At 49.4% G+C, this 24,847-nt stretch overlaps 1 protein-coding gene and 1 long non-coding RNA gene across 2 annotated transcripts in view; one reads left to right on the top strand and one right to left on the bottom strand.

The window, feature by feature from the left end:
* The window catches only part of HDGFL2 (HDGF like 2), a 40,933-nt gene extending 35,251 nt beyond the window's left edge, over positions 1–5,682 (bottom strand). Inside the window, exon 1 of the mRNA XM_048497139.1 lies at positions 5,510–5,682. Coding sequence (XP_048353096.1) covers positions 5,510–5,581 — 72 coding nt within the window. The 5' untranslated portion in view covers positions 5,582–5,682. The remainder of the gene's footprint in view (positions 1–5,509) is intronic.
* A 16,826-nt stretch (positions 5,683–22,508) lies between these two features.
* Positions 22,509–23,557, top strand: LOC125433799. The gene is made up of 2 exons (XR_007244670.1): positions 22,509–22,611; positions 22,863–23,557. It is a non-coding gene; the product is annotated as an uncharacterized LOC125433799 (long non-coding RNA).
* Positions 23,558–24,847: the final 1,290 nt, after the last annotated feature.

The following is a 24,847-nucleotide window of genomic DNA, read 5'->3' as shown; positions in this document are numbered from 1 at the left end:
TTTACAGTCAGTCTTACCGTGGGGCGGCAGCTTGTCGCACTCCGTTTCCTCGAACACTCTCCGGAGGTCCCGGTAGGGTCGAGGGATGGCCAAGACGTCCAGCACGCTCCTAGCCACCTCGTGGGAGCCCCCCGCTCGCAGCGGCAGCAGATCGGATAGATGGTCGCCGCAAAGGGGATCAACAAATCGGATAGAGTTGGAGGACCAAGAGATATCGGGGTCGTGGTCCCATACCCAAGGCACTCCTAGCACCAGGGACTATTTGGCCACCTCGGCGATGATGAACCGCCGCTCTTCCCAGTGCCCCCGCATTGGAGAAGGACTGGCTCCGTCCGATGAGTGGCCGGTGCGCCCCCCAGTGTGCCCCCGTCCATCTGCTCGAACAGGATGGGGCAGCGCAGGGGGACCCGCTGCAGCCCCAACTGGTCCACTAGGGACGGCTGCATTAGGCAGCAGGTACACCCCGAGTCAACGAGTGCCTGCGTCTGCACACTAGTCCCACAAGTCTGATTAGACACAGCCATGGAAAGAGGAAACAGGCCATTGGTTCCCTCAGTTCCATGCCCTTAGAAGGGACCTGGCAGTGGACGCCCTTCAGGCCAGGTCACTGTCGTTTCCCACCGACTCCTCACTGGACTCGGGGCCACCCGCCTCCTCGGAGGCCGAACTCGCCTCACGCGGCTCTACTTGTAGTCCCAAACCCTTCTTCAACTGGGACTTTTTCCCTAGACCCTTAGCCGCCCCGGCCTTCGTTGCACCGCTGACGGGGACTACCAGAGGGTCGGGTTTCTTGCTAGGGCACACAGCTGCCATGTGCCCCTCTCAGCCACAAGTCAGGCAAAGTCCCAGCCACCTCCGACAGGCATAAAGAGATTCCCCTGCCTCCTTGCCACCACAAGCTGGAGAGGTGTCCCCCAACAGGGGAAAGTCGGCGGGGGGTTACCCCACTGTTTCAGTAGCTGCATTCTACGCAGGCGGACCTCTGCCTCGCCAACCCGCGTGTACCACCCCGCCAGGGAGACTGGCTCCACGGTCACCATGGCCCACTGTGCCACCTCTGGGTGAAGCCCCTCTCAAAAGAAGTGGATCTTCACCTGCTCCGGCCAGTCTGAGACATACTCACTCACGGATCAGGACCCTTGCCGGATCTGCCGAAGCCGGGCATGGGCCTTCTCTTCCTCGAATGGATCCTCGAACTGCCACCGCAGTGCCAACATGAAGCAGGGGAAGGAGCACGGTTCGGACGCCCGGCCTTTGTAAAGTCCCACATACCAGCCGGCCGCTGCCCCCCCAGGAGGGCCCCCACCTCATGTACCTGCTCGACCTCGTCCTCGTAGTCATCGCCGTACTTCTCCATATGCGCCTCGACCTGCACGAGGAAGTCAGGCCTTCAAATGCCGTTGCAGGGGCTGCGGCAGCTGTGGCCCGGGTGGGCCCGGCAGCACATCATTGGGGAGCGCGGGCACAGGCTGCCCCTCCTGGCGATTCCGCTCTGCCGCCTCGATGTGGGCCAAGAGGAGTTCAATGTTGCGCCGTAGGAAGTGTATCTCCTGCCACATGTTATCTCACTCCCGCCGCCAGGCAACCACACCTCACTCAAGGGCCCACACCCCTGCCTGGACCTGGACCCGCAACCACTCGCTTTGCGCCACCGGGTCCCACTCCAAGTAAATGTCCTGGTCCATGGGTTGCGTGAGCCAAGTGGACTCACGCCGCCCAGATGCCTTGGCACGGTTGCTGAAAGGGGACCTAAGAGTAGGGCGATCCCATGCTCGCCTCACAGTTGGTGCTTCGCGCGGCACCCGTGAGGATAATGTCGGTTGGGGACGAGGGCATCCTTCTCCTTGTCTCCTACATCCAGGTCGCGGGGTGTCTCGTCCTTGTCTCGAACTTGCCCTGTTCCCTCATCAGGTTCGCCAGTGAGGGGCCCGCCTGTCGTTCCATCCGTTCCGGTCATGGATCCAAGTGCAGGTCAAACTGGGAGATCCTGCTTAATGTCAGACTCTCGAACGTGGAAATAACAGAGACCAAAAGCAGTTTATTCCAGGTAATACGAAGAGTAACAATGTAAAGCAGGATCTGAGCTAGAGAGCTCAGATCCAGGACCTATATCCTTTAACACACACACACCCCAGTTTCGCCCCACACCAAAGGTCTACTACAGTTTCTACTACAATTACACTACAGAGCTTCAAAGGACCTGGGAACCTTTCACACCTCTTTGAAGGTGGGCAGGCGCCAGGAGGTTGCCAGGAAGGGAAAACAGGGAAACATTTACAATTCACACACAGCAAGGCAATGACAGGCATGGTCCTGACACTGTCTACCTTTGGGCTGTAAACGCCATCTCCGCAAGCATCACCACCATAACCAGCGCTTCCAAAATCTCTCCCACACACTAAAATGTGACCATATGGGGTGTGAAATGGGCTTCCATGAAATCTCCCCCCCCACACACACACACACACTGGTATTGTTCAGGGGCAAGACCCTCCATACTGCAGGGATGGTGTTTGTCTCCACACAATTCAAAGCAACTTCTTCCCTGCCTTCCTGCTCCCTGTAAGTAAATAATGACCTTCCCCTCTATGAGGGAAATGATGCGCATATGAAATGGCTACTTTCCCTTCCATAACAATTCTGGTAAAGCAAGGCACCTTATACCCAGAAGATGTATTTATAAAGATAATCACAAGCTATTTCCTGTAAATTCCACTTTCGCCAACTTTGGACCCGGAAGTACTCACAGAGGGCTATTAGTATAGCAGCCATGATGGCAGATGCCAAACAAAGTACTTGCAGCTGGAGACTGAAAGAGGACTGAGATGGCAGCAGCTGTATACCGAAAGGAACACCAGCATTTCTCCTCACCCGGGCCATCAAGAAAGAGGGAACAGTCTTAAAGTAACGCAACAGGTTGGGGTTATAACACAGTTTATTCAAGCTTTAGTTCTCAGACGGTCATTCATTCATGGCCAATATGGCATGCAGTGACATAGCGAGGGGGCACGAAGGGGCTAGAGGCCTGGGTGCCCCTTCCCAGGCCCATGGGGAGGGCTGCACTGCAGGGCCACCCCTGGACTCCTTGTGGGGTTTGGGCAGGGGAGCAGCTGAGCCTGCAATTTAAAGCTGGACCCGAGCGAGTTGAGGCCAACATCAAATGGGGCCGCCCTGCCCGGAAATCCACTGCTGGCGGGCGCTCAACTGTGCTCCCATCCATCAGGAGCCCCCTAGTGCAACCCAGGTGGCTGACTCTGGGTGCCCCCCCTCAAAGTTGTACCCCATCCCCAAACCCCCTGTGGAGTTTGGGGATGGGGTACAACTTTGAAGGGGGGCACCCAGAGTCAGCCACCTGGGTTGCACTAGGGAGTCTCTGATAGTATGGCTCCTGGATCAACAAGGCACTCCAATCCACCACCACCTCTAGAGGCAACGGCAAATGTGTGGGATGTTGGAGAGAAACAAAGGCATAACCAGAAAGCTCTAGGGCCAAGGTCACCTGGAGGCAAATGAAAACAAATGACTCTACGGGTTCCATAGATCCAAACCAAAGCCTGAACTTTCCCAAGAAGCAAAAATTACTGAACTGAGAATAGTGGACTTTGGGCACATTACGAGAAGGCAGGAACCGCTGAAAAGACAATAATGGTAGGAAAAACAGAAGGCAGAAGGAAGACCCAACATGAGAGCGATGGACTCGGCAAAGGAAGTCATGACCCTCAGTTTGCAAGACCGAAGGGGCTGTTAATGATATGATATTTTGGAGGAGATTAATTCACAGGCTTGACATAAGTTACAAGAGACTTGATGGCACTTCACACACATACAAGAGTATGCAATTTAAGTGTGGTAAAGAAGAAGCCTTTTTGACAGATTGAAAAAAAATTAAAATCTTAACACAAATCTTAACACACACCACTTTTCTTCCACTGCTGATGTTCTGACAGATCAGCAAAGCAAAGACTTCCACCGTGGCTTGGGCAGTGGAGGCTCAACACCCTCCAAACAAAAACTGGAAACATCCCCACACCACAAAATCAAAGGGGTGCTGAAAAAACTGTGCAGTTACAAGGGTATGGGACCCTACAGTGCAAGACCCTAGGTATAGAAGGTAAAGGAGAGCCAGCATGGTGTGGTCAAGAGCAGGTGGATTCTAATCCGGAGAACCGGGTTTGATTCCCCACTCCTGCTCCCTGAGTGGCTGAGGCTCATCTGGTGAACCAGATGTGTTTCTGCACTCCTACATTCCTGCTGGGTGAACTTGGGCTAGTCACAGTTCTCTCCAAACTCTCTCAGCCCCACCTGCCTCACCAGGTGTCTGTTATGGGGAGAAGGGAAAGGAGCTTGTGTAAGTCAGCCTTGGAGTCTCCTTACAGAGAGAAAAGGGGTGTAAAAATCCAAACTTCTTCTCTTCTTCATCGAAAGCATCCCGCCACAAGCTTCCAGGGCAAGGAGGAAGGTATTACACCATGTGATGGGGCATATATATATATATACAGCCCACAACATTCAAAACCCCAGGGTAGAGAAAAAGCATCTCTATTTAATAACCTTTGGGCAGTACTCCTCCAATACTGCCACTAGCATAACATTTTCAATAGGGGACAAGCAAGAAACCAGTCCCTCGAAAATGCCTGAAAGATATGTACGGTCAGCAATTCCAACAACGAAAAACAAAAATGATACTTTTGCTGTAAGGTGTGATATTATCAATTCTGGGTTCCCCTAACAGCATCAACTCAGGATTAGATAATCTCCCCGACAAAGTTCCCAACAGCACCCAGTTCAAGTACAATGTAGCCAAACCCCATGCAAATCTCAGTAGTACAAACCACTCAACCTTGCATTCTTTGGGTAGATGCAAAAGATCTCCCCCCCCCCCCCCCATTCAAGGTAAATACACACATTTATGAGCAACCCCCACAGAAGCTCAAGAGCAATTAAAAGGTGCAGGTGGGATATACCAAATGCAGCATCCTTTAACATCTTGTAGAATCGCTCTCCTCAAACATATTGGTCCAACCCAATGAAAACATAAGGAGGCAAAAAGGAAAAAACGAACCGACCCCACACGAATAATCTCCAATGCACGTGCAAGGTCTCCAAAATATCACATTGCAATGACCTGGGGGCTAAGTGCAAGGGGACCTCCCACCCAATCATTGCAAAGCTTGCAGGACCCACCGCGTGCAAAATCTCAGGGTGCAACACCCCACTCTCCCCCATTGCAAAATACGTGGGCACTGGTTATTTTGCAGCAGTGACCGCAGGGGGGCTGGGTGCAAAGGGACACCCCCCCCCCATTGCAAAGCCTGCAGGACCCACCGCGTGCAAAATCTCAGGGTGCAACACCCCACTCTCCCCCACTGCAAAATGCGTGGGCAATAACTGCAAGATTGAGGGAGGGGGCTGCAGGGGAGAGCCCATTCCTTGCACCCATCTTCCCCACCAGCCCCTCCTATGCAGAGCCTGGCCGCCGGGGGCCACCCAAGGGGCCCCCCTCACCCACCCGGGCCGGCCAGTGCGGGTATCCCTTCATCTTGGCGAAGACGAGGTCTCCGGCTTTGAAGCCGTGCGGCATCTCTGCGGGGGCGGCGGCGGCGGCGGCGGCGAGAGGCGAGCAGGCCCCGGCCAGGCCTCAGGCTTCGCCAGGCAACGGCGGATAGGCGGCCGCCGGGCAGAGGGAAGGCCCGCGGGGGGCACGATGGTGGCAGGCGATTGGCGCACGGGTTCGCCCCGCCTCCCACCCGTTCCACTGCTGATTGGTCAGCGGCGTAGTCCCTCGCGCTCCTCCCAATAGCCGCGCGGGGAGGAAAGAGGAGGCGGGCTGCGATTGGGCGGCGGCGCGTGACGCTAAGAAGGGGGCGGGGACCTGAGGGAGGCGTGAGGGGACGGGGAGGCCCTTGACGTTGCTCTGAGGGGGCGACTAAGAGCATGCGCAGAAACGCCTCGGCATGAGAGGCCTCCTACACATGCCCTCCAATAAAAACTCTGTTCATGCTCTGAAGTTGTTTTTTAAGTCACCTGCTTCCCATCATTCATTTATAACCAAGAACTTAATGTACACAATATGATGCACAAATATGCCCCCTGGAATCCTAAGCCCAGTAAGAGACTTCCAGGCGAGGCTTATGTGAATGTAGGCAATGCCTTACTCGCGAGTAGAGGGAGCACCTGGGGGAAGCACAAACTGCCACATAAGCTTAGCAATTACAACATTTAATTAGTTATTAATGGTGCAGTAATGATTTCTCAGCGGCTCCTTGGTGAGATAAGTCCTGAGCAAGCCGAGGGCGAAGGTGCTTACTGAAAACCGCTCCCCCCGTGGTTTAATCAGGGACATGATCCTTCAGAGGGGAGAGAAAGTAAAAGAAAACAAAAACTGGACCAGGACCACTATTCTACTTTTTTAATGCCTGACAAAAATCTCCTTGCTTGGCCCCCCAGCTGACCGCAAGCGTCTAAAGTAACCATCCAGACCCTGTTCATCTTTGTATTAATGCGAAGGCTTTCCACTGGCGGAATCACTGGTTGGTGCTGTGTGGTTTTCAGGCTGTCTGGCCGTCATTCTAGCAGCTTTATTCTCTCTGATGCGTTTACGCCTGCATCTGTGGCTGAATGCATCTTCAGAGGATCTTCTCTCAGAGGCATCTCTCTATGATCCTCCTCAAGATGCCAGCCACAGATGCAGGCTAAATGCTGGCGTCATCGAGAGCATGTTACCTCATCACGGCCAGACAGCCCGGAAACCACACAGCACCCATATGTTCATCTTTAATTGGGCCTATTTAAGATAGAAATTTTCTTTTTATTCATATACCAGTAGTTCTGCCAATAGAAAAAGGCACTTGAATTAGGACCATCTGGAATCTATTTATTTATTTAGTCTCCTCTGCTGCCGGTCTGGGCCGGAGGACCTTCCCCTTGGGCGCTCAGGGCAGCTTCCGACATTTTGTAATAAATAAAATAAAACCAGAATGTGGTCCAATGTTCAAAACCCAACAGTAGCAAATAAATAACCTCTCAGGTATAAACGGAAGAGGAAGGGAGCGGGGAGAGGGCAGGAGGCCAATGATGGAAACCAGGAGGAACAGCTCTGACTTCCAGGCCCAGGGAACGGCCATGAACCCCACTGGGCCTGGGTCTCCCTTGATGGAACACGGTGCCAGATTGGGGTTAGGACCATCTTTCAGGCCAGGGACACAAAACAGCGGGCTTAACTTTCAGTGTGCAAACATTGTGTTGATGATGGGCCAAAGGGGAGCCAAACTTGGCTATTTTACAGAAATCAAGTCAAAAACCTTTTATTGGCATATAATAAACAAATTAATGGTGATCACACCATAATACAATCATGGTCGCAGTTCAATGACATACTGAACCACCATTTCAGAGATAGCACAAGAATTATCGTTTAATAGATAATAAAATTCTTGTTGGTCTGAATTTAACAAGTAGAGGGGCCAACAAGTTCGACCTGATTGTCTTGTAAAATGGGCAGGGTAGAAGTGATGTGTTGTCTTAAATTAATTGTATCTTTTACTACAGGTCTGCAGAAGCGACTGTCCCACTTATCACTTATGGATTCCTTAAGAAGCAAAAGTTACAGAAGCTAAAGCCTTAATATATATTCATTAAATATGATCCACAGAAGCTTATGAATTACAGATTCAGTTCACTTCACGCTGCAATCACAGCTTCTGTTCTGGTAGGGAAGCACACTGCAACCTGCCAAGGAGAGAGCTCTTTGCTGGTTGCATAAGATTAATTAATTGACTCGGGTATTTGGCCTTATTCTGTTCCCCAAGTAAAACAATCTTTGGTGCCCTGTACTTGGCCAGAACAGAGTGGGAGACTCACAAGCAAGGTGTAACAATTTTAAAAAAAAGTTTATTGCTTAGAAGAATCGAGATCCTAATTCCTCCCAGCGTCTGACTAAGATAAGGTACTTGCTTGACCGGAAAACTTGAAGTTTGAGACTTTTATTCTTTCTTGACTTCTTCCAAGAAAGTCCACTTTGTCTGTGCTTCCTCTTGGGAATTCAGTGTCCTTTATCTGGATTCCTAATTTCTCTGTTAACACCTTTAACTTTTGTAACTCTCTAGAGTCTATACCCAGTGGTTTCTCAACCTGGGAATTAGCGACCCCTTTGGGGGGTTGAACAACCCTTCTGCCACGAAGTGCGCTTCTAAGACTCTCTGCATCAGGGTGTTCTCCATCTGGCAAATAGGATAAATGTTCGGCTTGGGAAGTCACCTAGTAGGTTGCACCTCATAGGGCCCCTGGGCTTTTGGCAGGACCGTGGACCTTTGGATTAATTTGTCCTAAGCGTCAGCGGGTTCTATACTAAATTGTCCTGGTTTTCTTGGGGAGGCACCTGCACTGCCTTGGGGAAACGCGAGTGGCGCCCGACCGCCCGACCTGCCGTGTGCCCGACCGCAGGAGCGCATGGCCTTCTGGGGCTTGCCGTTTGCCGCTCTGTCAGCAGGCACAGGGCGGCAAACGGCAATCCCCAGAAGCCTGTGTGCGCGCGGCCGCCTCCCCGTCCCGGATCACAAAGGTGACCATCTGGTCACCTTAGGGTCACCACAACATGAGGAACTGTATTAAAGAGTCGCAGCATTAGGAAGGTTGAGAACCACTGGTCTATACACCATATAGACTATACACCATAGACATAACAGGTATTGCAGCCTTCCAACTCCCTTGGCACCTTTGACTGACTGAGCTAAACGGGTATTGCTGGGTAATAAAAAGAAGACTGCCTCTAGGGAAATTTCTTAAAGGGACAGTGTCTAACTAAAATTCCCTCCCTCAGAACACTATACAAGGAACTAAACCCATACTAGCTATAAGGAAACTTAGACTTAATAAGAAAAATAATAAAGGCTTCTCTGGGAGCATAACAGGCCTCCTTAGCTATGTTAAAGCGGCTTCCTTTAAAAAAAGGGAGCATAGGAGTTATTTGCTGCCCTGCTGAGGTACTAGAATTCTTGATCAATTAATTTTTGCTTTAAGGAGCACGAAATTTCACTAGCAACTCCCGTGTAAATCCCAACATTAATATGTTTTGCTCTACTAAGGTCCACCAGTCAGAGTTTTGAGGATCAACAAGAGACTGGTAGGTTATTTTACACAGTGCAGGGATTCTCAACCTGGAGTACACGGGTAACCTCTCTACAGTAGAAAAATGTATTAATATGCCCGTGGAGACAGCACCCTTGTCTTTTTGAAGGTGGTAGCTGGCTAACAAGGTATACAGTAGTGACAGAAATGGAGGTTCAAAACGCAGCACCTCTGCCTCCGGGAACTTCAACCCAACTGGCAGAAATTATCGCACTTAGTCAGGCTCTGCACTCAGGCACGGGACAAATTTCAAATATGCACTTGGGGAGATGTTTTATGTGCTGTAGCCTGAGCAATTGTGCAAGGCGAAATGAAGAACAATTTCTGGCTCCGAAATACGGGGCAGGCTCTCTCTCAATTCTCTCTCACACCAGCAAGGGACTCGCCTCGCTGCTGCTGCCCATCCCAGGCTAGTAAAAGGAGGCAGCTGGAAAGAGCAAAGGGAAGAGGCGCCGGGAGGAAAGGAGGAAGTAGCATTGTAGAGAGGAACGTCAGCCGCTTCCCGCACTCTTCTGGGCAGCATCTGCAAGCTCCTTGGAGGGCAGGGAGATGCTTCCCCTCGGCCTCCCGAGGCTGCTTCGCTGTACAAGTCTGGGGAAAAGTTGGAAGGAATTCGGAGGGCTGCTTGCAGCTATAGAATGGATTTGCCGAGGAAAGCAAACCCCTAACACCTGCCGCCTAAAAAAAAAAAACAACAACAGCCGGGTCTTGTAAGATTTCCCTCACTGCTCACGCCTTATCAGGAAGGGGGATGTAAGTGCAAAAAAAGAAAAAGATGAAGCTCCAAAGCGTTTGACAGCTGCAGATCTTACCCCTTTTCCCTTCCCTCAACTCCATGGCATTGAGCCGTTCCCCAGGGACAGCAATACATAGAAAGGCTCTGCCTCTGGAATTGAAGGAGTAAGAGAAGAATTAACGTGGAGAAAGGGGTGGGGAAGGGCAGCATTTTTTGAGGGGAGTGGTCTATTTGCACTGCCTCCTCTGGGGCTGGCCCCCTGCAAAGCCCCTTGGAGAGGGCAGGGGAGACGCTCCCTCTTACGCTCTCAGCTGTGGCCTCTGCAGCTTGCAAAGTCTGGGGAGAGTTAGGCAAGAAGTGGGAGGGCTGCAGCTGAACAGATACCAGGAGGAAAGGGAACCTCTTAGCACCTGCCCCTTTGGAAAAAAAAAATAGCCAGCCAAGTCTCAGATCTCCTCACTGCTCTTTATCTCTTGGGAAGAGGGGTCTTGTAGCCACTCCCAATTTCCTTGGAGGCTGGATTTAAAAAAAAAAAAGACGGCTCAACCATTTTGTCCTGTGGATCCACCGCTTTTTCCTTCCCTCTCCCCATGGCTGAGCCATTCCCACAACAGCAGCACACACTGTCAAGTTCCCTGCAAAGTGAAAGGCGGTCCCAGCTGGCTCCTGATCCAAAAGAGAAGGTAGAAATGGACGGTGTCCTTCCAGAAGTTCCGTGGAAACAAAGGTGGCCCAGCAGAAAAGACCAAGAGAATATAATATTTCTCCTTGAGATACTAGTTTTCTGCTGGCGTCAATATTTCTGCAATGTCGCTTAGCCTAGTCTTTTTTGGAGATGGTGTGGTATAGTGGTTGCAGAACTGGTGGACTCCCGGTAGTAGAGCTGAACGGATTTGTTCCAGCTCCCCTCCACATGAAGCCTGCTGGGTTCCACCCTTCCCTCCCCTCGCCCAAGACGGGCTCTGGCTCAGCTCCCAAACTCCTCTCATTTGTCAGCACCGGGTCCCCACTTGCATCCCATCCAACGCCATAGCAGTTCCCCCCTGGCAAGACAGAGGCTGACTGTGCCATGGGTGGGGCTGGTTGTTTACATGTTAAAAGGGATAGTGAAGTTGGGATTGGGGAGAGATGGCCCTAACAATACATCCCACTTGATGCTGCAAACAAGTCTCTCCAGCATACAAAAATGAACCCTCAGGTTTGCACACATTAAACTCTGTGAGACAAGGATGCGAGAAATAAAGATGACCACCACCCACCTTCTCCAGAACACTTTGGAAGAGCCCTGGGAATGGAAGGATACTCTAAATGAATTATGCATTTATCAAGAAAAAGGGATTCCAACTAAACATTAGGAAGAATTTCCCGATGGAAAGGGCTGTTCAACAGTGGAATACGCTGCCTCGGAGAGTGGTGGAATCTCTTTCTTGGCAGGTTTTTAAACAGAGGCTGGATGGCCATCAGTCAAGGGTGGTTTGGTTTGGTTGCATGTCTTCCTGCATGGCAGAAGGTCGGACTGGATGGCTCTTGTGGCCTCTTCCACCTCTATGATAAGTCACAGTAGCAAACATTTAAACAGGGATCTTCAAATGGTAAAAACAGGGTCAACAGAGGAATAGGTCGCAGACAATAGGGACTGACCCTGACAATAGGGAAAGTTTTCCTGTTGTGGCAGCTGCCAATCCACAAGGATTGTCCCAGAATGGGCACAAGAATGTTCATTTTGTAGTCTACTAAGATTCCCAGACCCCTTTCACATGTACAGTTGTCAAGCCAGGTGTCCCCCATCCTATGAACCATAAAAGGATGACTGCTAAAATTGAATCTCGTGAAGAGTCCCCTCCAGTCTTCCTCCTCCTCCTCCTCCTCCTCCTTCCTCCTCCTTCCTGCTTTCTTCCTCCTCCTCCTCCTTCTCTTCTTCCTCCTCCTCCTCCTCTTTCTCCTCCTCTTCCTCCTTCTCTTCTTCCTCCTCCTCCTCCTCAGCGGGAGTCCTGTTGACTGATTCAGGCTCTGGCAAAATAACAAGAGAGGGCAGGCAGGCAGGCAGGCAGGCAGGCGGAAGGAAGGAAGGAAGGAAGGAAGGAAGGAAGGAAGGAAGGAAGGAAGGAAGGAAGGAAGGAAGGAAGGAAGGAAGGAAGGAAGGAAGGAAGGAAGGAAGGAAGGAAGGAAGGAAGGAAGGAAGGAAGGAAGGAAGGAAGGAAGGAAGGAAGGAAGGAAGGAAGGAAGGAAGGAAGGAAGGAAGGAAACAAACCACACAGACAGATTATGCAAAAGGTGTCTGGTGTGGCGTGAGAGCAAATCTTTGTCACAGCAACATTTCTTGTACAACTACTTCTAGTGCAACTTTTAATTAGCTTTGCCGCCAAAGCGGGCAAATCTGGCAGTGACCACAGCTTTGTCCTGGACGTGTTTCCTTCCGCCATGGCCAGCCTACCACGCTTCACCCTCCCACTCCCTCACACTGCTGCCCATACCTTCCCCCTTCCATGTCGCCAGCTTCTTCCTGCTTCTCTAAATGCTCATACTGAGATTGTAATATTTCGATATAATAACAAAAGAGAGAGGGCTTTCCCAAGGAGCAGTACAAGCCGGGTCTCTTTGGAGTCCTTGCACCCACCTGCCCCTCTCAACTTCTTGCCCTCCCTTGATGACTGGGAGGGTTTCTTTAAAACTTAGCCTCTAAACAACGCTTTTATTTTTTTTTTTTTTTTAAAGCCCCCTTGAGAAAAGGCCTTTCAAGGCCTCCTACCACTGTAAGATGACTCCCAGTACGATGAGCCGGACTCCCGCTCGGAATTGAAGTGCACGGCTTCCTCCACCTCCTGGAGGCCGCTCCATTCTGGGTCGCTCCATCCAGTCCATTCCAGAGCCTGTCCAGACCAAAGGCAGTTAAGGCAAGGAACCCAGAAAGCAGGCCAACTGCCCTTCATGCAAAAGAAGCACATCAGGGGAGGACGGCCGAGTTAAAGGACAGATTAGCATCTGCCTGACACTAAATGGAGTTCCCTACATGGATAAAAGGTGAAATGGTAAAGGGTCTGGAGTCCATGCCCTACGACAGTGATGGCGAACCCATGGCACAGGTGCCAGAGGTGGCACTCAGAGCCCTTTCTGTGGGCACGCGTGCACAGAGTTCGTCATGTTGGAGGGGAGGCAAAAATCGCCCCCCACAAACACATCTAGGCTGGCCTGGGCTGCTGGGCACGACATGTAGGTAACCCTGTTCTGTTAAACCCCACTGATTTTCATGGGAAGAACTAAAGCACAATCCTTTACCTGGGAGTAAGCTCGGTGGCTGACAATGAGGCTTGCTGCTAAACCCTCCTAGGGTCATGATTCATCCATTCGAAGCGTTGCACGATTGCTTCAAAGCAAAGCCGCTGACTACCACCAAGCTTACTCCCAAGTAATGCGCACCTTGGAGCCAACCGTTTTTTTCTAAACTAAAACCTCAGTGTTCAGGTTAAATTGCCGTGTTGGCCCTTTGAGACAAATAAGTGGGTTTGGGGTTGCAGTTTGGGCACTCGGTCTCAAAAAGGTTTGCCATCACTGCCCTACGAAGAGAGGCTGAGGGAGCCGGGGAGGTTTAGTCTGGAGAAGCAAAGGGGGACATGATAGCCGTGTTTAAGTATCTGAAGGGATGTGTCAGTTCCCAAGAAATGGAAACCAATGCCGTGGGTAAAACAGAGGCTCATTCATCCACGGGGCAGCTTGCAAGAGGGGTTGCAAAGCCAGAATTAACTTTGGGCGGGCCCAGATCAGAGGTGGGATCCAGCAGGTTCTCACCAGTTCCCGAGAGTGGGTTACTAACTATTTGTGTGTGCCGAGAGGGGGTTACTAATTGGGTCTGCTTTTCCATTAGAAATTCCATTAGGTCCAAAAATCATAAAGTCCTGTTGTTTCCTATGTGGCTGGTTAGCAAAGGTAGAAAACGGGATAATACTCCCTATTGGGCTGTTTTAAAAACATGTTTTAGAAATATGGCAAAGTTCCTTGTTTAAGGAAAGTATCCTTCTTTTGATTTCTAGAAACAAAATTAAATATTTGAAAGTATTAAGTATTTGACAGGCAGTCAACTAGAGGAGAAGTAGTTTTCTGTTGGCAGTAGACGATAGGACCTCCTATAATGAGTTTAAATTATGGACAGAAAGATACCAGCTGGAAATCAGGAACTTTTTTTTACAATAAGAGTTTTTTACAGTAACAGAGAAATTATTAATGCCCCGCCCCCGGAATGCCCGGCCATGCCCCCGTCGTGCCCCGCCCAGCCCCATTGGCGCTACGCCACTGTTTGAATCCCACCACCATGGGAACCTGTTACTAAAATTTTTGGATCCAACCACTGGCCCAGATTGATAATATGAATGCACATTGCCCAACCCCCATGAGTAAAAGCAGAGAGTACGTGGAACGGATGAAAGAATGCAGACTCAGGCAAGAGCTTAGCCTTGGCCAGCACCTGGCCCTGCAGGCTGAGAACAATCCCGTCCCCCCAGTCCCAGAAAACACTGGCAAGCTAAGCAGGCCCCCAAAGCTGAACGCAGGCATCCTGACAGGACGCCACATTGAAGAGGGAGCAAGCTTGTTTTCTGCGGCCTCAGGAAGTAGGACACGGAGTCATGGGTTCAAGGTGCAGGAAAAGAGATTCCACCTAAACATTAGGAAGGACTTCCTGACCATCAGGGCTGTTCGACAGTGGAATTCACTGCCTCAGGGAGTGGTGGAGTCTCCTTCTTTGAAGGTTTTCAAACAGAGGCTGGATGAACATATGTCGGGAGTGCTTTGATTGTGTGTTCTTGCATGGCTGGGGGTTGGACAATGGCCTTTGGGGTCTCTTCCAACTCTATCTGAGTCTATGATATTCACTTCTGTGCAGCCACACAAACCCTAATATGAAATTGCTGAATCGGTGCCCATGTGTACACAAAATTCCAATCCAATCCAAAGCCTTTATTGGCATTATGTGTAAATGTGTACACAAAATTTAAAACATAGGCATACAGGTATTTGCTGCACTTTAGAGGAGCATAGTTCTCCTACGCAGAGGCACGACCTGTACAGGGAAATAGTCTTATGTGGGGCAGGTGTCAGAAAAGGAATGAAGATTTTTGGAACCTAGCTTTTCAAGTAACTGAAAGTTTTGCCTTAAGCCTGCCGACAGAGCTGGACAATGTGGGAATGCACAGGGAACCCCGCGGCCCGGTTTTCAAGCCTTGGAAAACATTTAAGGCTACATGAACTATGAAATGAAATGCTAAATGAACCCTGTTAAAACAAAATCTGAAACTCTCCACCCCCACCCCCAAGTCTGCTAGCAGAGACCTCTTTGCCGATGAACATGAAAAATTTTCGCCCACAGCTGTGGAGGATCTCAGCAGTAACCCAGAACTGAAGTTCCAACTCACTTTCTGTTCGCTTTGCTCTGCTGTTGGACTCCTGGGCATCCTGACCATTGGAAGGCAAGAGAGACACATTTCAAAGTGCGCACATAACCTGTTCTCTTGCAGCCTGTGGAGAAATGGCTCCTCCCCCCTTTTTTTCTTTTGCTTCCTCCCCTTCTCCAACCAGGTACCATAGATTGGGAGGATTTAGAAATTCCAGAGACACAAATATGTTTCGCCACACAGCCCAACCACAATTTCTTTTCCTTCCCTCTCTCAGGCTGCCCTTCTACATAAACCAAATCCCAGCACGCTACTGCCTTTCAAGCACCTGTTGTTATGAATCCAGATTCAACAGCAACAGCTCCAGTCGCCAACGTTTGGGGCAGAATCTGCCTCTGATGTTAAAAAGTGGCATCCAATTGCAGTTGACTTATGCTGATTCCCCATGGGGCTGTCATGGCAACAGACTGACAGAGGCCGCTTGTCATCTCCTGCCTCCACATACCGTATATACTCATGTATAAGTCGAATTTTTCAGCACATTTTTAATGCTGAAAAAGCTCCCCTCGACTTATATGCGGGTCATTAAATTTTTTTGTGTGTTTTTACTTTGCCGGCCAGCAGGGGGCGCAGTTTTTATGCTAGCTGCACCAAAATTTCAGGGTACCCTCAAAAGACACTCCTGATTATACCAGCCAAGTTTGGTAAAGTTTGGTTCAGGGGGTCCAAAGTTTTCCTGCACCTTGAACCCATTCCTCATTGTTTTCAATGGGAGCTATTAGTAGATGGGGCTACCCTTTTGAGGGTCCATAACTTTGGACCCTCTGAATCAAATTTCACCAAACCTGGCTGGTCTCATCAGGAGAGTTTCTTTATGATACCAGCCAGGTTTGGTGAAGTTTGGGTAAGGGGATCCAAAGTTATTGACCCCCAAAGGGGGTACCCCATTCCCCATTGTTTACAATGGAAGCTAATAGTAGATTTTCCATTTCTGATAATATCCCTCTTAAAATCTAAGTTGGGTTACATTTGGACATACAGATGATGATGAGGAGTCAAGTTTTGAAGGATTTTAACTCTTTTGTTTTAGCTTGGTTGCTGGTTGAGCTAAGGTTTTTGTACTTTTAAAGTTATTGTTGATACCATATTGTTCTTGTTGACCCTCTTTTCCACTTACAGAGCCAGTTTACTGTTTTTCTTTGAAATAAATATTCAAAAACATTTAACCTACTGATGCCTCAATTGATGTAATTTTATTGGTATCTATTTTTATTTTTGAAATTTACCAGCAGCGGCTGCATTTCCCACCCTCGACTTATATGCGAGTCAATAAGTTTTCCCAGTTTTTTGTGGTAAAATTAGGTGCCTTGACTTATATGCGGGTCGACTTATACACGAGTATATACGGTAGTTACCCCAGACCAACCAAGAACTAACCAGGACTGACACTGTTTGCAGTGGGGCAGGCAGCGCAAGGGAGTTGGGGAAAGACTAGGTGGGCTGGCTGTGGGTAGAGGGAAGAGGGGAATATGAGGGGAAGTCCTCCTATAGATTCAAAAGTGGTTGAGAAACAGGAAGCAAAGGGTGGGTGTAAATGGGAAGGTCTCACAATGGAGAGATGTAGGGAGTGGTGTCCCCCAAGGATACGTTTTGGGACCACTGCTCTTTAATCTATTCACAAATGACCTGGAAGTAGGGGTGGGTAGCATGGCAGTAAGTTTGCGGATGATGCCAAATTATGTAGGGTGGTGAGAACTGCTTTTAGGAACTGCTGCTTAAGTTTTAACGGGTTTAAGTTTTATTTGTACTGGTTTCTGTCTAGAGAACAGCTGTGTTGTGAGCCGCCTCGAGCCCTTCGGGGGTGAGGCAGCCTATAAATCCAACAAACAAACAAACAAACAAACAAACTGCAAAGGATTGCAAAGAGCTCCAAGTGGACCTTTATAAATTAGGTGAGTGGGCTGAGAAATGTCAAATGCAGTTCAATGTGGCAAAATGTAAAGTGATGCACAGAGGGGCAAAAAATCCAAACTTCACATACACGCTACAGGGGTCAGTGCTATCAGTCACAGACCAGGAAAGGGATGTGGGCATCTTAGTTGATCGTTCCATGGGAATGTCAACTCAATTCATGGCAGCTGCGAAAAAGGCAAACTGTGTTCAGTCTGGTTGCCACATCTCAAAAAGGATATCGAAGAGATAGAAAAAGTGCAGAGAAGGGCAACGAGGAAGATTGAGGGACTGGAGCACCTTCCTTATGAGGAGAGGCTGCAGCGTTTGGGACTCTTTAGTTTGGAGAGGAGACGTCTGAGGGGGGATAGGATTGAAGTCTATAAAATTATGCATGGGGTAGAAAATGTTGACAGAGAGAATTTTTTCTCTCTTTCTTACAATACTAGAACCAAGGGGCATACACTGAAAATGCTGGGGGGAAGAGTTAGGACTAATAAAAGGAAACACTTTTTCACGCAACGTGTGATTGGTGTTTGGAATATGCTGCCACAGGAGATGGTGATGGCCGCTATCATGCTCTTGCCCTAGATTGTGGGGTGCAATCTGGCAATCGTTTGTGGATTCTTTTCCCATCCAGCACTCCAGCCTGCTAAGTTTCATAAGGTTTTTATTTCAAATGAAAATAACAAAATCTTAGTACAGTTCTCTTAGCAGAATAAGTTCCTTTTAAAGTTCATTGTCCTATCTCCCAGGAGCCCCTGGTAGAGAGATGCTTCCTAATCAAACCCCTAAGATGGACTTCCCAAGCCTTTGTTTCCCCCCCTCAGGAAAACTCTGTTCGGCCAGGAGGTAATTTAGGCCTTTGAAGTTGCATCCTGGCCACTGGCGTAGCGCCAAGGGGGACATGGGGGGGCGGTCCGACCCGGGCGGGCTCCTGCCAGGTCACGTGGGGGGGGCGGCTGCTGGCTGCTGGGCGTGGCTGGGCTGCTGGGCAGGCCTCCTTGTGGGCGTGCTGAGGCTGCCGGAGGGGCGGGGAGTTTGAGGGGGCGGGCCCACAGATTGAACAGGCACCACATGTGACCTGGTGGCTAGCAAATGGCTAGCAGAGGAGCAACGGAAAGGCTGCCCTAAAGGGAGCCCTTTCCACTCCCGTGAGCCATTAGCAGCCCCCCAGCGCCTGCCTGCCTGCCTGCCGGAGCCTGGAGACAAACAACAGGTCAGGTAAGCAGCAGGCACTGGCAGGCAGCCAGCCTGGCCTTGGATCCGGCCGGCCGGGCGGACAGGGGTGGCGGTGACCCGCTGTTTGGGAGGGCAGGGGGTGGCCCGGATGACTCTCTTCCTCCCCTCGGCTGCTCTGGGGGTGTTTGGCGTGCTCCGTGGCCGGCAGGGCCTTCTGCGGGGATTTTTCTCCTGTAAAAGAGCCTGCAAGAAAGTCTCCAGCTCTTTTACAGGAGGAAAATCCCTGCAGAAGGCCCTGCCGGCCACCGAGCACGCCCAAAACACCCCCAGAGCAGCCGAGGGCAGCCTCAGCCAGGTCTTGATCCAAGAAGGGGTGGCGGGGTGGCGATGCGCCGCTTGGCAGGAGAGGGGGTGACTGGGCACCTGTCCTCCCTGCCCCAGCTGTTCGGGGGGGGGGGTTGGCTTCCTCCTCATTTTTGACATTTAGTCCTGGAGAGTTTTCAAATTGGTCTCACAAACGAGATGTTCTCCTTGATCAAGACCAGGGTGTGGAAGCGCCAGAGTTGGACCCCCCTTGTCTAATGACCAGGACACTGTGGGACTTATCACTGTTACATGGGGCCTATAAGATGAAGCTGTTTCAACAGGCCTATTGTGGAGGACAGCAGCACTGTTTATCTGCCCCCCCCCCCCACCTTTGTGATTGATTGGAAGACCAAATTATCTCTTTTGATTTGACCAGCCCATTCTTTGCTGTGGTTATTTTTTAGGCCTCATGGCTGACTGTATTGTATTTGCGTTGTATTTATATTTGTAGTGCATTTTATATGTTTATTGTGAATCCATGTTGGAAATTGCTCATAGACTGTGGTAACAGGGAAAGTGATATAAAAATCTAATAAATAAATAATTCCCATCTGAGGGACTGCAAAAATAATGTCTGTTCTGCATATCAAGCAAAACTAGAACTGAGCAAAATAAGATGACAAACTATGCAACATAGAAGAAAGTAGATGGATTTCTTCCAATTTCAGGATTTGTATCACCTACCAGCAGAATTTCTATCTGATCAAATGTTTATCCTACCAAAGAGTTCAGGAAGCAGTTAATTATTCTCCTCATTTCCATCGTATTTATCCTCACAAGGCTTGGCCAAGAGAGAGTGACTAGTGATTTCATTTAGTGCAGGGGTCCCCAAACTTTTTAAACAGGGGGCCAGTTCACTGTCCCTCAGACTGTTGGAGGGCCGGACTAAAAAAAACTATGAACAAATTCCTATGCACAAATGATTGTAAAATGTTTGATTTCACCTTTAAGCCTTTCTGTCATGGTCTATTTTTAGAACAGTGACCAAAGTATGTCAAGTACAGGGTGGGCTCCAAATATTGTTGGGGAAGCTGTGGAATACCTTCCCCTGTAAAAAAAAAAGCAGAACTTTCCCAATGAAGCATTCCATCTAACCCAGGATTAGGTATCTTCCTGGGTTCTTCCTCCCTAGCAGCCAGCGAGCGATTCACCAGCCTGGCTGATGCCAATGGGAGTGAGGCGGAACAGAAAGCCTGAGAGCAACACATGGAGTAGCTGAGAGGGAAGGGTGGAGCAGGAGTTGCCACGTGTAAGGTTTCCAACTCTGGGTCAGAAAATTCATGGAGATTTGGGGGTGACATCATGTAATTGCAATCAACAGCCGTTGGGGCCGGTTCCTCCTCTCCCTCGAGCCCCCACTGCACATGAATGGAGCCATCGCCGCCATGCCTGGCGGGCCGGATAAATGCCTTCAGGGGGCCACATTTGGCCCCCGGGCCGTAGTTTGGGGACCCCTGATTTAGTGATTTTATGTCTCAATGAGGAATTGAACCCTGAGCTCTCCAGTTCTAGTCTGACATTCTAACCATTGTACAATACTGCCCCTGTGAAAATAACTGAAATTTTTAGCCCTATGCAATAAACAATCAGAGCTCTACAAGAGGCCTAATGTGCCATTTCCCCTCTTCTATTTCTGAATCTCCTTGCTGCTACTCATAGTGTCTGCTATTATTCCAGTCAGGGATACCATATTTCCTCACCATTGGAATTAAATCATAGTTACAATTAGAAACTCTGGGTAAGTTATTGATGGGCATACATCTTTGTGTGTTCAGTATCACTCTGACAACTAGGCCTGCTTGCATAACTTTTGCGTGGAAAGTTTGTGGGGTGGAAATAGAGTATTGTAGTAGCAGACAAGTTTTAAATGTCCTTATGTTCCAATAAGCCAAAATCCAGCTTTGTCTAGCTTTTATAACATAGTTCAAAGGATCATCTAATCTAAATGCTTGTGAATTCAAACTAATGTATCTTGGGTAAATTATTGTTAAATATGTAACTTCTGAGGAAGAAGATCAATCTATCAATCACAACTGACCACGTTTTACTACTTAAACAACTGAACCTGTGAATCATAGTTCCAAAAGTAAAAGTCCTAGTCAGAGTGACAGATTATACACAATTTCTGCTGAGGCTCAACTTGCTAGTGTAAAATAATAATTTTTTTGTAAGTGGTACGGGAAAATACTGCTATTGGGCTGGAGCTTTTACTACCTGCTTTACTCCCTAGAATTTCCTAGACATTGTCTTGTGCAAAAAATCATTCATTGGTAGTAATGGTGGAGGGCAGCTGCCCATACCCGGAGGGGGGGGTGCGGGGGGCGCAAAACTCAGATTTCATCCTGGGCTACATTTTCCCTAGCTACGCCCTGGATAAAACCCCCACTTTTTTGTGTTACCCAACATTCTCTTGGTCTGGCTTTCCTGTCATAATACATCTTTTGCTTTTGCTGAGCCTGTTGCAGGCTGATCCCTGCTTCAGTTCTTGTCTGACCACTTCCAAAGTTTTCCTGAGGTCAGCAAAATACTCAGCCACCCCTTTTGGAAATTCATGGTTTAGAATCCCTTCCCAGTCCGCCTTGAGCAAATCCAAGGGACCTCTAACATTTCTTCCAAATAAGATTTCATTTGCACTCTGAATTGTAAGGATTCTTGGGGAGAATCTCGTAATGCGAACAGAATATGGGGTAATGCAACATCCCAGTTCTTGGGGTGTTTGACAGAATAGGTTCTTAATAACTGCAAAAGAGAAGAAATATATTGTTCGGCCAATCCATTAGCGCTTTGGTGGTGTGAGACCGTGGGACTTTGTGTAATTTCAGCCAGTTCACAGAAGTTTTCCATAAGTTTAGAAGTGAACTGTCTGATATTAATGTACCAGGTATTCCACACACAGATGTATTCCATACATTTTGCTATATTTTGTGCAGTAATACTCCTCAAAGCATAAGGCACAGGATATCTAGAGGCATGGTCTACCAAGACCAGAATAAATAGTTTCCCTGTGCTTGTGTGATCGAGAGGGCGCAATATATCCATAGCGACAGCGTGAAAGGATTGTGTGATTACTGGAAATGGGTTCAAAGGCATTCGTGTGGGAATGCTACCCTTTGGCACACTTTGCAACTTGTACAATACTGCTGCACAGCTTTATTAATGCCTGGCCAGTAAAATGTCCTCTGTATTTTAGCCAGTGTTTTGTTAATTCCCAAATGCCCTGAGAGAGGTATTTCATGCGCCGCCGTTTAACACCTCCTCTCTGAATTTCTTGGGTACAATCAGCTGTTTGACAATATTATCTACCCGCACAGCTTCCTTTCTGAGGAACTGTCTGAAAAGCAAATCATTTCCCCACAATATTTTTACAGAATCGTTAGGAGTCAGCTCTGCAGGGTCAGTTTGCAATCTACTCCCACAGTCAGCTAGAGGAGGACAGTAGGCTTGGACAGATTTCTGGAGGAGAAGTCGATCTGTGGCTCCCAATCTGGACCCTCCTTTGCAATCTGAGATGGCCAAGGCCTCAGCAGACCAGGTGCTCAGGAGCAGCCGCCGCCGCCGCAGGTGGCCCTTGCTCACCTCTTGCAGGTGAGCTCCCCAAGGCACCTGGTGGGCCACTGCGAGCAGCAGAGGGCTGGACTAGATGGACTCTGGTCCGACCCAGCAGAGGTCTGGGGCAAAGCTGTCCCGCCCTGCAGCCAAGCAAAAGTCATGTCGTGCTAGAAGGGGACTTGCTTGCCGCGGGGGCGGGGGTGGGCGAGGCTAAGCTGACCTCGTCGGATCTCAGGCGCCCAGCAGGGCTGGCTCTGGCGAGTGGTTGCAGAGGGGGACCCTCCAAGGGACACCCCCAGGGTCGCCACGCAGAGGAAGGTTAGGGCAACCCGGGGGAGGGGGGTTCTCCCCGTCGGAGGCCCCTGTGTCGGGGGGCCTGATGTCCAAGCACGCCTGAAGCCGGGGGGGGGGGGGGCGCGGCCCTCCTCTTGCCTGGCACGCCCGGGCGGGGGCGGGGGGGTCCCCACCATTCAACTGCGGCTCCCTGACTGGACGGCTCCGGGAGGGCGGGTTTCCACCCTGGGGGCGGACCCCGGACCTCTCTCGACCTCCTCTCCCCCTTCCTGCAGCAGCGGCAGCAGCAGCGGCAGAGCGCGCGCAGGACTCGGCGGAGCGGTATCTCCTGGCGGTCGGTTGGCCATTCGGCGCGAGTCAGTTGCTGGGGAGGTTCCGTTCCCCGCCCGGGTTCTAGAGCTTTTCCCTCCCAGCAGGGCACGGGCGGAAAGGAGCGCTGGACTGCTGGGGCGGGGCTGCCAAAGGGGGGGGGGCAGCATGAAAAGGAGAACTTCTCCGTAAAGCTGTACGCAGAGGAATACTTGAGTCAATCCTCTACTATATTGAACGTGAGTGCAATTTGCCGGAAATAGCTCATGTGCACATGCTGTATCCTTGAGTACAAATGTAACCTTTATAGTAAATGGCAAGACTTATACCCGCGGATATTACTCTTCACACCTAGCTTCGGGCATGTAATGGGGGGGTTTGCACCCATGAACCCTTCCTTACCTATGTCCTAGTCTGCTTTGCACAACAGGCCAGAACTATTATATGTTGATTATTGTTGCTGTATTTGTTTAACATGTTTCACTGTTGTACTGTCATTATTATTTATGAAACAAAGAACAGATTTAAAGTGGTTGTTGTAAGTCTTATTAATGCTAAGGGTCCCAAGGTGGGATCACACTGTCAAAGGCTTGAACTCCTTTTCCATTGAGGATAATATCCCCTCTTATTTTAAGAGGGTTACACTGACATGCCAATAAAGGCTCACTTGACTTGACAAATGGAATTTTATTATTGTAATTTAAACAAAAATTTTAACTGTTTCCATATTCTATTTTTTTTTAATGTTTGCTGCCTTGTAGAACCTTGATTGGGTGGAAAAGCAGCATAATTTTTTTACATAAACACATATTTTTATTGGCCCTGAAAATAAATGGCAAGATTTCCCCCTGTGAGGATGAAGCAAAAACAGAACTCCTGCACATCCAGTGTTCTTGCAGCATTCTCTCCTGATGTTTCACCTTCATCTGTGGCTGGCATCTTCAGATCCTCTGAAGATGCCAGCCACAGATGCAGGTGAAACGTTAGGAGAGAATGCTGCTAGAGCACGGCCATGCAGCCCGGAAACCACACAGCACCCGCATGAGTGTGTTGTTGGTTTCCACTTTCCATGGGTGCGATGCCCTGGTAGCTTACAGTTTTTGCTTGAGAGAGAGAGAGAGAGCCTGACTCGCTTTTCCCATTGCTTGAGGCTCCAAAATTGCTGCCACCTACACACACAGGCCCCAGCTAGTGGGGTTTGCCTCCAGCTTCAAAGTCAAAGATCGCATCTGGGATTTGAATGCAGGAAAGGGCAGGAATCCTCATTTGCATGACAAATGCCAAGCTGCCCACTTTCTCTCTTGACAGATTTAAAATCTAACTAAATTTCTACAAGACTTCTCCCCTCCCTTCTTTTTCCCTGGCAGTGATTGCTGTACTACAGCAGACACTGAATTCTCAGTTTTACTTGGCAGCTAAACGGTGCTGAAGGTAGTAGGGTTTTTTTAATTATTGGACAGAGATTAAAATTGCCAATTCCTGGTTGGAAAAGTCCTGGAGTTTTGGAATTGGTGTTATCCTAAGTAGGCTGTCTCCACTTTAGTTTGGGGGAATGAGCTGTAGTCAGAGAGCAAGAGGGGGTAACTGGGACCAGTAACCTTCGTATAGCAGAATAGTCCTGGGTGAAGACTCTCAAATGAGCAGGCAGTTGTAGAATCAAAATATGATTTTTATGACAGAATAAAAACATGAAAACAAGAAATATATTTTAAGCAATTAATACATGCACACAAAGTATACAAGAGCTGATTAAGAGGAAAGGGCGGGATTTGGATACGGTCTCAGGGATGGATGAGAGCTACCAGTCATGCAGCGACATCTAGGGGAAGCAGCGCTCAAGAGGAAAGCAACCAGCATTTTCAGGAGCGAAGGAAAGAGCTCCCATGCAACTTTTGGGGTATAAATATTTGGCCATGGGGGGGGGGGGGGATGTTCTGAATCTGTGTGCGCC

The sequence above is a fragment of the Sphaerodactylus townsendi genome, linkage group LG05 (assembly GCF_021028975.2).
Source record: "Sphaerodactylus townsendi isolate TG3544 linkage group LG05, MPM_Stown_v2.3, whole genome shotgun sequence".
Taxonomy (NCBI): Eukaryota; Metazoa; Chordata; class Lepidosauria; order Squamata; family Sphaerodactylidae; genus Sphaerodactylus; species Sphaerodactylus townsendi.
Note: the sequence above shows the minus strand (reverse complement) of the source record. Positions and strands in the feature narration are given on the sequence as shown.